The 15,299-nt window shown below is 46.8% G+C and overlaps 1 protein-coding gene across 1 annotated transcript in view; it reads right to left on the reverse strand.

Moving 5' to 3' along the window:
• adgrb1a (adhesion G protein-coupled receptor B1a) overlaps nucleotides 1-15,299 on the reverse strand; it is a gene marked incomplete at its 5' end in the record, with an annotated part of 143,903 nt that overhangs the window by 82,291 nt on the left and 46,313 nt on the right. The window contains one exon of the mRNA XM_079240472.1: nucleotides 7,316-7,459. Within this exon, the coding sequence (XP_079096598.1) occupies nucleotides 7,316-7,459 (144 nt within the window). The remainder of the gene's footprint in view (nucleotides 1-7,315; nucleotides 7,460-15,299) is intronic.

A 15,299-nucleotide genomic window follows, 5' to 3' on the forward strand; every position in this document is an offset into this window, starting at 1 on the left:
AGACACCAGTACAGACCACAGACACCAGTACAGACCACAGACACCAGTACAGACACCAGTACAGACCACAGAAACCAGTACAGACACCAGTACAGACACCAGTACAGAAACCAGTACAGACACCAGTACAGACCACAGACACCAGTACAGACACCAGTACAGACCACAGACACCAGTACAGACACCAGTACAGAACCCAGTACAGACACCAGTAGAGAAACCAGTACAGACACCAGCACAGACACCAGTACAGACACCAGTACAGACCTTTGACACAAGTACAGACACCAGTACAGACAGCAGTACAGACCACAGACACCAGTACAGACACCAGTACAGACCTTTGACACCAGTACAGAAACCAGTACAGACACCAGTACAGAAACCAGTACAGACACCAGTACAGAAACCAGTACAGACACCAGTACAGACACCAGTACAGACCACAGACACCAGTACAGACACCAGTACAGAAACCAGTACAGACACCAGTACAGACACCAGTACAGACACCAGTACAGAAACCAGTACAGACACCAGTACAGACCACAGAAACCAGTACAGACACCAGTACAGACACCAGTACAGACCACAGAAACCAGTACAGACACCAGTACAGACCACAGACACCAGTACAGACACCAGTACAGACCACAGAAACCAGTACAGACACCAGTACAGACACCAGTACAGAAACCAGTACAGACACCAGTACAGACCACAGACACCAGTACAGACACCAGTACAGACCACAGACACCAGTACAGACACCAGTACAGAACCCAGTACAGAAACCAGTACAGACACCAGTACAGACACCAGTACAGAAACCAGTACAGACACCAGTACAGACACCAGTACAGAAACCAGTACAGACACCAGTACAGACACCAGTACAGACACCAGTACAGACCACAGAAACCAGTACAGACACCAGTACAGACACCAGTACAGAAACCAGTACAGACACCAGCACAGACACCAGTACAGACCACAGACACCAGTACAGAAACCAGTACAGAAACCAGTACAGACACCAGTACAGACACCAGTACAGACCACAGACACCAGTACAGACACCAGTACAGACCACAGAAACCAGTACAGACACCAGTACAGACACCAGTACAAACCACAGAAACCAGTACAGACACCAGTACAGACACCAGTACAGACCACAGAAACCAGTACAGACACCAGTACAGACACCAGTACAGAAACCAGTACAGACACCAGTACAGACACCAGTACAAACCACAGAAACCAGTACAGACACCAGTACAGACACCAGTACAGACCACAGAAACCAGTACAGACACCAGTACAGACACCAGTACAGACCACAGACACCAGCACAGACACCAGCACAGACCACAGACACCAGTACAGAAACCAGTACAGACACCAGTATAGACCAGACACCAGTACAGACACCAGTACAGACCACAGACACCAGTACAGACACCAGCACAGACACCAGCACAGACACCAGTACAGACACCAGTACAGAAACCAGTACAGACACCAGCACAGACACCAGCACAGACACCAGCACAGACACCAGTACAGACCACAGACACCAGTACAGACACCAGTACAGACCACAGAAACCAGTACAGACACCAGTACAGACACCAGTACAGACACCAGTACAGACACCAGTACAAACCACAGAAACCAGTACAGACACCAGTACAGACACCAGTACAGAAACCAGTACAGACACCAGTACAGACACCAGTACAGAAACCAGTACAGACACCAGTACAGACACCAGTACAGACACCAGTACAAACCACAGACACCAGTACAGACACCAGTACAGACCACAGAAACCAGTACAGACACCAGTACAGAAACCAGTACAGACACCAGTACAGACCACAGAAACCAGTACAGACACCAGTACAGACACCAGTACAGACCACAGAAACCAGTACAGACACCAGTACAGAAACCAGTACAGACATCAGTACAGACCACAGACACCAGCACAGACACCAGCACAGACCACAGACACCAGTACAGAAACCAGCACAGACACCAGTACAGACCAGACACCAGTACAGACACCAGTACAGACCACAGACACCAGTACAGACACCAGTACAGACACCAGCACAGACACCAGCACAGACCACAGACACCAGTACAGAAACCAGCACAGACACCAGCACAGACACCAGTACAGAAACCAGTACAGACACCAGTACAGACACCAGTACAGACACCAGTACAAACCACAGAAACCAGTACAGACACCAGTACAGAAACCAGTACAGACACCAGTACAGACACCAGTACAGACACCAGTACAGAAACCAGTACAGAAACCAGTACAGACACCAGTACAGACACCAGTACAAACCACAGAAACCAGTACAGACACCAGTACAGACCACAGAAACCAGTACAGACACCAGTACAGAAACCAGTACAGACACCAGTACAGACCACAGACACCAGTACAGAAACCAGTACAGACACCAGTACAGACCAGACACCAGTACAGACACCAGTACAGACACCAGTACAAACCACAGAAACCAGTACAGACACCAGTACAGACCACAGAAACCAGTACAGACACCAGTACAGAAACCAGTACAGACACCAGTACAGACCACAGACACCAGCACAGACACCAGCACAGACACCAGTACAGACCAGACACCAGTACAGACACCAGCACAGACCACAGACACCAGTACAGAAACCAGTACAGACACCAGTACAGACACCAGCACAGACACCAGCACAGACACCAGTACAGACACCAGTACAAACCACAGAAACCAGTACAGACACCAGTACAGACACCAGTACAGAAACCAGTACAGACACCAGTACAGACACCAGTACAGAAACCAGTACAGACACCAGTACAGACACCAGCACAGACACCAGCACAGACACCAGTACAGACACCAGTACAAACCACAGAAACCAGTACAGACACCAGTACAGACACCAGTACAGAAACCAGTACAGACACCAGTACAGACACCAGTACAGACACCAGCACAGACACCAGTACAGACACCAGCACAGACCACAGACACCAGTACAGAAACCAGTACAGAAACCAGTACAGAAACCAGTACAGAAACCAGTACAGACACCAGCACAGACACCAGCACAGACACCAGTACAGACCAGACACCAGTACAGACACCAGTACAGACCAGACACCAGTACAGAAACCAGTACAGACACCAGCACAGACACCAGCACAGACCAGACACCAGTACAGACACCAGTACAGACACCAGTACAGACACCAGTACAGACACCAGTACAGAAACCAGTACAGACACCAGTACAGACACCAGTACAGAAACCAGTACAGAAACCAGTACAGACACCAGTACAGACACCAGTACAGACCAGACACCAGTACAGAAACCAGTACAGACACCAGCACAGACACCAGCACAGACCAGACACCAGTACAGACACCAGTACAGACACCAGTACAGAAACCAGTACAGACACCAGTACAGACACCAGTACAGACACCAGTACAGACACCAGTACAGAAACCAGTACAGACACCAGTACAGACACCAGTACAGAAACCAGTACAGACACCAGTACAGACACCAGTACAGACACCAGTACAGACCAGACACCAGTACAGAAACCAGTACAGACACCAGTACAGACACCAGTACAGACCAGACACCAGTACAGAAACCAGTACAGAAACCAGTACAGACACCAGTACAGACAGGGTCAGAAGATCACTGAAAGGCGGACCTTTGACAGGAACGTCCCACATTAAAGCCGCGATGCATCTTTAATCTCTTAGAGGTAAATTAGAGGTAAATCGCTTCCTAAAGGAACCTTTCCTTCACAAAGAGATCCATCTTCCATCTTACGAGTCACTCAGGTCATCAGGAGATACACGCTTTAATGTTACTTCTACAAAGGTTCCCCAGTAACTCTCACAGCTTCTAATTACATGTTTACTACATGCAGATAAATATTTATCTGCCTTCAGAGACTGGTGGACATATCAGGGACAAAGTTCAGTATTTTGCTCAAGGACACGGCAACATGTGGAGCAACAGGGGGTCAAACTGTCGACCTTCCAGCTGAAGAGTGACCGCTGTGCCCTCTGAGCCACAGCCGGCAGAGGCTGATGGGAAAACAAACAAACACAACATGGCAGCATCCACTGGACCCCTGAATTTCTGGGATATTTTTAGCAGATGAAACTTTCTGGCAGGTCATGTGCACTTTGGAGGAGTCGAAGGAATTATTTTACAACGACAGATTAGAAATAATTCACCGTAACTTTAAACTTTATAAAAGACTGAAAAGTATCTGAATCCTTCCAGCTAAAACAAAAAACTTCCAACAAACTATAATTTCTTTTTCAATTTTCAACCCGAATTCCAGAGTCGGTGTAAATGTTCAAAGAGAAAAAGAAATGATTCTCCTCCCAGTAGAAGATAAACATCATGACTGGTGATTAAACTGGGACATTTTATTACTTTATAGAGAATATGAACCAGATGCAGCAACACATCTGTAAAAAGTTGTAAGAGGAGCAACAAAAGGCTGGAATCAGGTTACCTAGCAACAGGTCAGGAACATGACGGGTCTGAAGGGAGCATCTCCGACAGGCAGAGTCTCTCAGGATGGGCAGAGCTTCACCAGTCTGATCTGCTGACTGACTGATCAGTACATCTTTTCTCAGTGGGATCAGATCAGATCCACCAGAACATGAGCAGCCCAACGGATGGGAAACAACAGGACATCCTCAGCAGACTATAAATCAATGCTATCTGCTTGTGTCCAACCAGAAACAGCACAGACTGGACATGCTGCCTGGTCCACCATGATGTGGTGACTTCCTCCTCCTGGAAGCTCCGGCTGCTTCAGCAGCGCCTGAGTGTGAAATCCACCTGATTGGCTGGCCAGCCGGTCAGAAGGCGCCTTCTGGTGTCCACTGGCACATCTCCACATATGGCTTCTCCTCTTCCAGATGACAGGCAGCAGCGTAACGCGGGAGGAAATTTGTCAAAACTTGACAACTGGGCTGGATAAAAGGGACGGACCAGCCCGGGAAGCCACATGCACACGTGCACACACTGGAAAACCCGTGTGACTCCATCTGCCGGGCCATCTGAAGACGTCCAGCTCCTCTGCTGCAGCACTCCGCACGGCGGCCTGCGAGCACGCAGCATGGCGCCCGGCGGCAGGCAGAGACCGGGGCTCCGAGGCGACAGCTGAGCTCCGATGGACATCGGGGGGGAACCGTGTGGGGGGGGGTGAAGTATTGTCCTGCTCATGCACTCTGGCTGGGTGGGGGGGGCTTAGCCAGCGAGTCAGTAAGTCATGTGTCTGTCTGTCAGTCTGAGACCATTCTGTGTTCAATCACACAAACAAATGCTGAGTTAAGGTGGTGAGAAATGTGTTTGTGTTGCTGAAGCAGTTAAAGCTATCAGACGTCACGGGAAACGGGAACTCCAGACCAGTCTCCAGGACGCTGGGAACCCGTTTGTGTTGAGAAATACTCGTCAAACATAAATAAGAAGTCCTGAAAAATATCCATTTTAGCAGCTCCGCCTGCCCAGCTGCTGGATTTACCGGGAATATTCAGGATCTACTGGGATTTTCACACACAACCATCTGCAGGGTTCCAGAGAAGGTCTGAAGAAGAGAGAACATCCAGATGTTGATGTCAGAGGTCAGAGGAGGATGGACAGACTGGTTGGAGATAAGGGACAGCTGACAGGAAGTCCAGTAAGAACTGGTTCCCACCCAGATCCATACAGATATCCATACGAGCGCGTGTGATCTAAACAAAACACCGCTGAGATCAAAAAAGCTCATTTAAAAAGGTTTCTGACCTGTGAAATGGGACCAGTTCCAGTGTTAACGGTGTGAACTGGTAAACTGGAGGCGTCTAGCTGGCCGCTGCTGGTGGGACTTTTACTACTTGGAGACACGTCTCCCAGCTTGTGAGGAAATTACCTCTAATTGCACCTGATTGGCTCCTGTTGACTCTTGATTAGGAACGACAGCTTCATTAGCATACTGGCAGTGCGAATGGTGGAAAACCTCCCGGCTGATAAAAAAACCAGATTGCTCCTGAAAACTGTGAAGCTGTCGTCTGCCGGCGCGCAGACCATGAACTCCGCCGCTCAGATGAGACGGACATGAATCTTTTCTGCTGCATCAGGGCTGGAAACACTCAGACCGCGCTCCAAACCAAACAACAACAAACACCCTGTGAATGAATGATGGATCGCTCATCTCTCACATGCCGCTGCGATACGAGGAGACAGCGCTTAGACTGGAGCATCCTGAGCTGCGATGGAGGCCTGGACACATACAGATCATTCTGTCCTCAGCGGGAACCAGTCAGGACTCTAAGAGGGCCTGAACATCTTGGACGAAGCTCATATGCACGTGGATGAAATGAGAGAATGGAAACATTTAACTGTTTTTCTCTTTGGAAAACAGTGGATGGATAAAATTACTGAGAGGGTTTTAATAACAGCGAAGTACACTGAGGGAGGGGGGCGTTGGCTGGACATTATGGTCAATGGTGAAAAGGTCTACTGTGCATGCACGTAGCATGCTAGCACAGCAGACTAAACGTCAGCAAATATCTCAAATATCTGGTGATTTTTTAAATTGGCTGCTGCTGATTGTTTTCCAGAGAACAGGTTATTGAGATCCTAAACGGATCTATAAAACCACATAGAGCGATGTTACTAGCAACAAGCTAGCAGCTGCTATCGTATGCTGCTGCTGCCCCACAACTCCCAGTCTGAGGAATTTCTCTGAGGATAGATTAAATAACATTTATTTTATTAAAAAGCACAGGAGAGCAGCAGATCTACATGCAGACATAATGCTGGAACATTCTAACATGTTTCTGTGAATCCCTTTGTCTGAACGAAGCGAATGCGTGGTTCTCTCCTCTCTGCAGTGTCGAGCTGTCACACTGTTAAAGCAGATGGGCTCTTATTAACATCCTCTAACGCGCACTCTGGCCTTTCTGAAAACAATGTTCCTTTTTGTTGAGCAGCAGCTGAACAGCAGGTGATGGGAAATCATTTTGTTTTTCTCCTGCATGTTTTATTTGCAACATTAAATACAAGCGTCTCTGCGTGTGTTTGTCTGGGCGGCAATTTGCTCTGCAGATTAATGGCAGTAAACACTGCTTTAGAAATCCACCCGAACTCTCCTGTTTCTGCAGCTTCCACACAGCTGGGCACACACACACTGACACACACACACACAAGTCATGCAGGACTCAGTTCTGACACAGACCTGCAGCATTTCCGGTTCTCACCTGGTTTCCCAGTGGACAGGATGTTCTTGGGGATGCTGACTCTGTCCTCAGAGCTGCGAGCCCAGTCCACCATACCCCTCCACCCTTTCATTGGGAAGTTGATGTCAGCGTGACCCATCACTGGTCGCTTGTGGACGCTCAAAACTGGAACAGAGAAGGTCCACAGAACCTTTACTCAAAGATATATTTCTGATGTTTCCATGCAGTTACTGGTCTGTTCCCAGTTAACCCAGCCATGTTACTGGTCTGTTCCCAGTTAACCCAGCCATGTTACTGGTCTGTTCCCAGTTAACCCAGCCATGTTACTGGTCTGTTCCCAGTTAACCCAGCCATGTTACTGGTCTGTTCCCAGTTAACCCAGCCATGTTACTGGTCTGTTCCCAGTTAACCCAGCCATGTTACTGGTCTGTTCCCAGTTAACCCAGCCATGTTACTGGTCTGTTCCCAGTTAACCCAGCCATGTTACTGGTCTGTTCCCAGTTAAACCAGTCATGTGACTGACCTGTTTTCTTATCTGATATGTTGTTGTTTATCTAATATGTTGTTTATCCGACGTGTTGTTTATCTAGTATGTTGTTGTTTATCTGATTTGTTGTTGTTTATCTGATGTGTTGTTTATCTGATATGTTGTTATTTATCTGATTTGTTGTTTATCTGATGTGTTGTTTATCTGGTATGTTGTTGTTTATCTGATTTGTTGTTGTTTATCTGATGTGTTGTTTATCTGATATGTTATTTATCTGATTTGTTGTTTATCTGATATGTTATTTATCTGATGTGTTGTTTATCTGATATGTTATTTATCTGATGTGTTGTTTATCTGATATGTTGTTGTTTATCTGATTTGTTGTTTATCTGATATGTTGTTGTTTATCTGATTTGTTGTTTATCTGATATGTTATTTATCTGATTTGTTGTTTATCTGATATGTTGTTATTTATCTGATGTGTTGTTTATCTGATATGTTGTTGTTTATCTGATGTGTTGTTGTTTATCTGATGTGTTGTTGTTTATCTGAGATGTTGTTTATCTGATGTGTTGTTGTTTGTCTGATTTGTTGTTTATCTGATGTGTTGTTGTTTATCTGATTTGTTGTCTAGCTTATATGTTGTTGTTTATCTGAGATGTTTTTTATCTGATGTGTTGTTGTTTATCTGATTTGTTGTTTATCTGATGTGTTGTTGTTTATCTGATTTGTTGTCTAGTTTATATGTTGTTATTTATCTGATGTGTTGTTTATCTGATATGTTGTTGTTTATCTGATGTGTTGTTTATCTGATATGTTGTTGTTTATCTGAGATGTTGTTTATCTGATGTGTTGTTGTTTATTTGATATGTTGTTGTTTATCTGAGATGGTGTTTATCTGATGTGTTGTTGTTTATCTGAGATGTTGTTTATCTGATGTGTTGTTGTTTATCTGAGATGTTGTTTATCTGATGTGTTGTTGCTTATCTGATTGTTTATCTGATGTGTTGTTGTTTATCTGATTTGTTGTTTATCTGGTATGTTGTTGTTTATCTGAGATGTTGTTGTTTATCTGAGATGTTGTTTATCTGATGTGTTGTTGCTTATCTGATTTGTTGTTTATCTGATGTGTTGTTGCTTATCTGATTTGTTGTTTATCTGATGTGTTGTTGTTTATCTGATTTGTTGTTTATCTGGTATGTTGTTGTTTATCTGAGATGTTGTTTATCTGATGTTTTTGTTTATCTGATCCATTGGAGCATGTTTGTGTCACGGTTTATGTTTGGGTTTTCTGGCTTCTTGTCTTATTTTCAGAGCCGCATCTTGTATGTTCTGCTGTTTTACTTCCTGACCAGCAGACCTGTTTTCATTCGCTTTACCTGAACCTCTCTTGTCATCCTCAGTTGATCAACACTCTTAGTGTCTGTTACCAAATAACTGTCATGTTTGCTTAATTTTTGTCTTCGTGGGGCTCTTCCTTCAAAAACTTTCCCCCTGCACCCTCCTGCCTCTCAGTCCGCTATTTTGATCCTTACATTTAAACTACGACACAGTTTGCATGATTTTTTTTTCAAGATTTTTCTTCTGTAATTCCATAAAGTCTTCAACCAAACGTCCACTTTACAACCAGCCGACGTCGTCTTTGTGTTGCAGCAGAGTTCTGTTCATTTCATTCTCACCCTTTCTTTTTATCCCAAAGAATCCTGGCTGAAGTCTTTTCTGATCTGTGTGATGTCAGATTGGGAGGTGACACGGTGAAGGGCTACAGGATGTTAAAGTGGACTTCTTGCTATGGCCAGGAAGCTCTGGAGCAGACGTCATGGACATCAGCAGATGTGTGAGGGTGGTTTAGGTTTGTAGCTGTGATGGGCAGCAGGGAGATGTAGAGGCCAAAGAATGAAGTCACTTTTCCTTGCGGGTGAAATCAGAGTGGATACCAGATTGCAGCAGCAGGAGTGAAAGCTGGAGTTGATTTCTCTGAGGATGACACCCACTCCAGCTGAGAGGAGGCTGAAACAGCTGCTCAGACCTGGTGAGCCCTACATCCTTCACAACTTCTCCACTTTTCTGAGTTTAAAAGCATAAACTGATCGAAGTGTGCTGTATACGTTGGGAGATGATGGAAAGTTCTTCAGACAGTGTTGCTTCAGTTGGAGGTGTGGGAGGAAGAGGGGAGGTCAGCTGCCCCCCCGGGGAGGAACGCTGCTATGTGGGCAGCTATTTGGCTCCAGACAGCGAGGTGGCACTAATGTAAACAGGACCTCTCATATGGCCTCAATTCCCACATACTCTCCCCGGACTCTGCTCAAGCTCTGCCTCGTTTTTATCCGCAGGTCACAGCGAACAAAGAAACCTGTGAAGTCTGTGCAGCATTGTTTTTCTAGTTTGAGAAAAATGTTGAACATTTGCAGGGACTGAGCAACGGAGGGAGCAGCAGGGGGTGGCAGAGAATGTAGACATGGAATCTCATAAGCTGCATGTAAAGGCCCGCTGCCCTCAGGAGACCAGTTATTGTCTGCATGGTAGTAATGTGGAGCAGTAATAAAAGGAAACAGAACCTGAGCTTCATCTCAGTGGAGAAAAACTCACAAAACTAAAATAAACCATACAAAAAAAGAGTGGTCTGATTTGGTCCAGGTCACAAATGAATTCTCCAAAACCACTGACTCCATATCTGCTTTAGCTTATCTTCCAACATGTTGACACATAAATGCAACAGCTTTAAAAAAAAAAGTGTCAGCAGCATGAAATGCCTGAGATGAATATGACAAAACCCCAATCAGAAAAATATTTTTAATATCTTGCTGAAAAATGAATGAATCCCCACCATCACAACCCCAATCTGACCCCGTACCATCACAACCCCAATCTGACCCCGTACCATCACAACCCCAATCTGACCCCGTACCATCACAACCCCAATCTGACCCCGTACCATCACAACCCCAATCTGACCCCGTACCATCACAACCCCAATCTGACCCCGTACCATCACAACCCCAATCTGACCCCGTACCATCACAACCCCAATCTGACCCCGCACCATCACAACCCCAATCTGACCCCGCACCATCACAACCCCAATCTGACCCCGCACCATCACAACCCCAATCTGACCCCGTACCATCACAACCCCAATCTGACCCCGTACCATCACAACCCCAATCTGACCCCGCACCATCACAACCCCAATCTGACCCCGTACCATCACAACCCCAATCTGACCCCGTACCATCACAACCCCAATCTGACCCCGTACCATCACAACCCCAATCTGACCCCGTACCATCACAACCCCAATCTGACCCCGCACCATCACAACCCCAATCTGACCCCGTACCATCACAACCCCAATCTGACCCCGTACCATCACAACCCCAATCTGACCCCGTACCATCACAACCCCAATCTGACCCCGCACCATCACAACCCCAATCTGATCCCGCACCATCACAACCCCAATCTGACCCCGTACCATCACAACCCCAATCTGACCCCGCACCATCACAACCCCAATCTGACCCCGCACCATCACAACCCCAATCTGACCCCGTACCATCACAACCCCAATCTGACCCCGCACCATCACAACCCCAATCTGACCCCGCACCATCACAACCCCAATCTGACCCCGTACCATCACAACCCCAATCTGACCCCGTACCATCACAACCCCAATCTGACCCCGTACCATCACAACCCCAATCTGACCCCGTACCATCACAACCCCAATCTGACCCCGCACCATCACAACCCCAATCTGACCCCGTACCATCACAACCCCAATCTGACCCCGTACCATCACAACCCCAATCTGACCCCGTACCATCACAACCCCAATCTGACCCCGCACCATCACAACCCCAATCTGACCCCGTACCATCACAACCCCAATCTGACCCCGTACCATCACAACCCCAATCTGACCCCGCACCATCACAACCCCAATCTGACCCCGTACCATCACAACCCCAATCTGACCCCGTACCATCACAACCCCAATCTGACCCCGTACCATCACAACCCCAATCTGACCCCGTACCATCACAACCCCAATCTGACCCCGCACCATCACAACCCCAATCTGACCCCGCACCATCACAACCCCAATCTGACCCCGTACCATCACAACCCCAATCTGACCCCGTACCATCACAACCCCAATCTGACCCCGCACCATCACAACCCCAATCTGACCCCGTACCATCACAACCCCAATCTGACCCCGTACCATCACAACCCCAATCTGACCCCGTACCATCACAACCCCAATCTGACCCCGTACCATCACAACCCCAATCTGACCCCGCACCATCACAACCCCAATCTGACCCCGTACCATCACAACCCCAATCTGACCCCGCACCATCACAACCCCAATCTGACCCCGTACCATCACAACCCCAATCTGACCCCGTACCATCACAACCCCAATCTGACCCCGTACCATCACAACCCCAATCTGACCCCGTACCATCACAACCCCAATCTGACCCCGCACCATCACAACCCCAATCTGACCCCGTACCATCACAACCCCAATCTGACCCCGTACCATCACAACCCCAATCTGACCCCGTACCATCACAACCCCAATCTGACCCCGTACCATCACAACCCCAATCTGACCCCGCACCATCACAACCCCAATCTGACCCCGTACCATCACAACCCCAATCTGACCCCGCACCATCACAACCCCAATCTGACCCCGTACCATCACAACCCCAATCTGACCCCGTACCATCACAACCCCAATCTGACCCCGCACCATCACAACCCCAATCTGACCCCGTACCATCACAACCCCAATCTGACCCCGCACCATCACAACCCCAATCTGACCCCGTACCATCACAACCCCAATCTGACCCCGCACCATCACAACCCCAATCTGACCCCGCACCATCACAACCCCAATCTGACCCCGCACCATCACAACCCCAATCTGACCCCGTACCATCACAACCCCAATCTGACCCCGCACCATCACAACCCCAATCTGACCCCGCACCATCACAACCCCAATCTGACCCCGTACCATCACAACCCCAATCTGACCCCGCACCATCACAACCCCAATCTGACCCCGTACCATCACAACCCCAATCTGACCCCGCACCATCACAACCCCAATCTGACCCCGTACCATCACAACCCCAATCTGACCCCGCACCATCACAACCCCAATCTGACCCCGCACCATCACAACCCCAATCTGACCCCGCACCATCACAACCCCAATCTGACCCCGCACCATCACAACCCCAATCTGACCCCGTACCATCACAACCCCAATCTGACCCCGCACCATCACAACCCCAATCTGACCCCGTACCATCACAACCCCAATCTGACCCCGCACCATCACAACCCCAATCTGACCCCGCACCATCACAACCCCAATCTGACCCCGCACCATCACAACCCCAATCTGACCCCGTACCATCACAACCCCAATCTGACCCCGTACCATCACAACCCCAATCTGACCCCGCACCATCACAACCCCAATCTGACCCCGCACCATCACAACCCCAATCTGACCCCGTACCATCACAACCCCAATCTGACCCCGTACCATCACAACCCCAATCTGACCCCGTACCATCACAACCCCAATCTGACCCCGTACCATCACAACCCCAATCTGACCCCGTACCATCACAACCCCAATCTGACCCCGTACCATCACAACCCCAATCTGACCCCGTACCATCACAACTCCAATCCAAACACCAACCATTTAGGGATGGGTGATATGGTCGAAAAATAAAATCTCCAATTTTTTTTAAACCAAATCCAACTTCTGGTTTTAATCGATTTTTTTCCACTTAATGTACTGAAAAAAAAACAAAAAAAAACTACAAAAGTCAAAAATATTTTTTTTTCAAAAATGCTTTTATTGCAGTCAGCCTAGGAGTTTACCTGAGTTTAAAGTGCAACCAAAGAAGCTACTAAACAAGATTGTAAAAAGAGATGCAGGCGCTGCCGCTGTAAACATTATAAGAAACAACATGTTTGCACTTTGTGCGTTTCCACTGTGAGATAGTTTTTAACTTTTGATCATACATTTAGGCCTCACTTGTGTGACTTTATTTCAAAATAATTTTAAAAAAAAACTAATAATAAATAAGAGTACCTCCTTTTGGAAGAAAATTAATGATTCCTTTTAGAGTATTTTGACATTAAATAACCAAAACAATTTCCCATATTGGAATTGAGGTAATAAAAGTGAATGTTTCTTTACACTTAACATGTGTTTTGGGAAAATTGACCTCTTTGATAGAAAATACTATTTTTTAAAAAATCCCTGAATGTTAATTAAAACTATATTTCTAACATATTTGTATTATTACATTTTTGCTGTTTTTTGTTTGATTTACACATTTTTGGCAAGAAAGACGAGCCGGTCAGCTGCATCTGGCTTCAGACCCCTGTGGCATGTGACAATGCCCCCCTTCCACACTGAAAACCTGCGTTTCCATGACACCTAGAACTTCTCAAAAACTAAATATCGCCATAAAAACCGCTGCTATAAAAGTTTTTACAATCTCAAGAGGTGGTTTTTCAGATATTTCGATATAGAAATATATTGCAAAGAAGTGTGATGAAAACACTTTTTTTGTCCCCAGACGTGACGTGGGGGTCGTGACCAGTTAATTCCCGGTAAAGATGGCGCAGTGTGGAATAAACAACAGCGAATTTCAGAGTTTTAGAGAAGAAAGTGAGGGAGAAAAGCGTCGAAAATCCGAAGAAAATTCTCTGCAGCAAGTACAGAACCCTAAAATAACGCTGCATGCCCACTTTGCATTAACCACAATTTTTTGTAAAATCTCACGAAAGAAACAAGATTTTACGACACGTGATGCTAATGTGCCAAACGTTGTTCAATGGAAACACCTGCAAACCACAATTGTTGGTGGAAACGTACAATTATCGTTTTTATTTTGCAAAAAAATGTAATGGAAGCGCAGAGGGGGCACTTGTTCGTTGCTAGCTACCATGTTGTTGTGTTTACGCGTTTCTGTGGGAAACCAGCGGGAGTGCACTGATATTACTGTAAGCTACGGAAGCCCAAAAGGTGATGGCGGGGCTAAAAAATCCAGACTTTCATAAAACTAAAACTTCATAAACAGCCAACTCGAATTAATTGATTAAATCGATTATTTACCCAGCCCTACTACCATCACAACCCCAATCCAAACATCTACCATCACAACCCCAATCCAAACAGCTACCATCACAACCCCAATCCAAACATCTACCATCACAACCCCAATCCAAACCCCTACCATCACAACCCCAATCCAAACATCTACCATCACAACCCCAATCCAAACCCCTACCATCACAACCCCAATCCAAACAGCTACCATCACAACCCCAATCCAAACCCCTACCATCACAACCCCAATCCAAACATCTACCATCACAACCCCAATCCAAACATCTACCATCACAACCTCAATCTGACCCCGTACCATCACAACCTCAATCCAAACCCCTACCATTACA

The sequence above is a fragment of the Telmatherina bonti genome, assembly GCF_933228915.1.
Source record: "Telmatherina bonti genome assembly, chromosome: 5".
NCBI lineage: Eukaryota > Metazoa > Chordata > Actinopteri > Atheriniformes > Telmatherinidae > Telmatherina > Telmatherina bonti.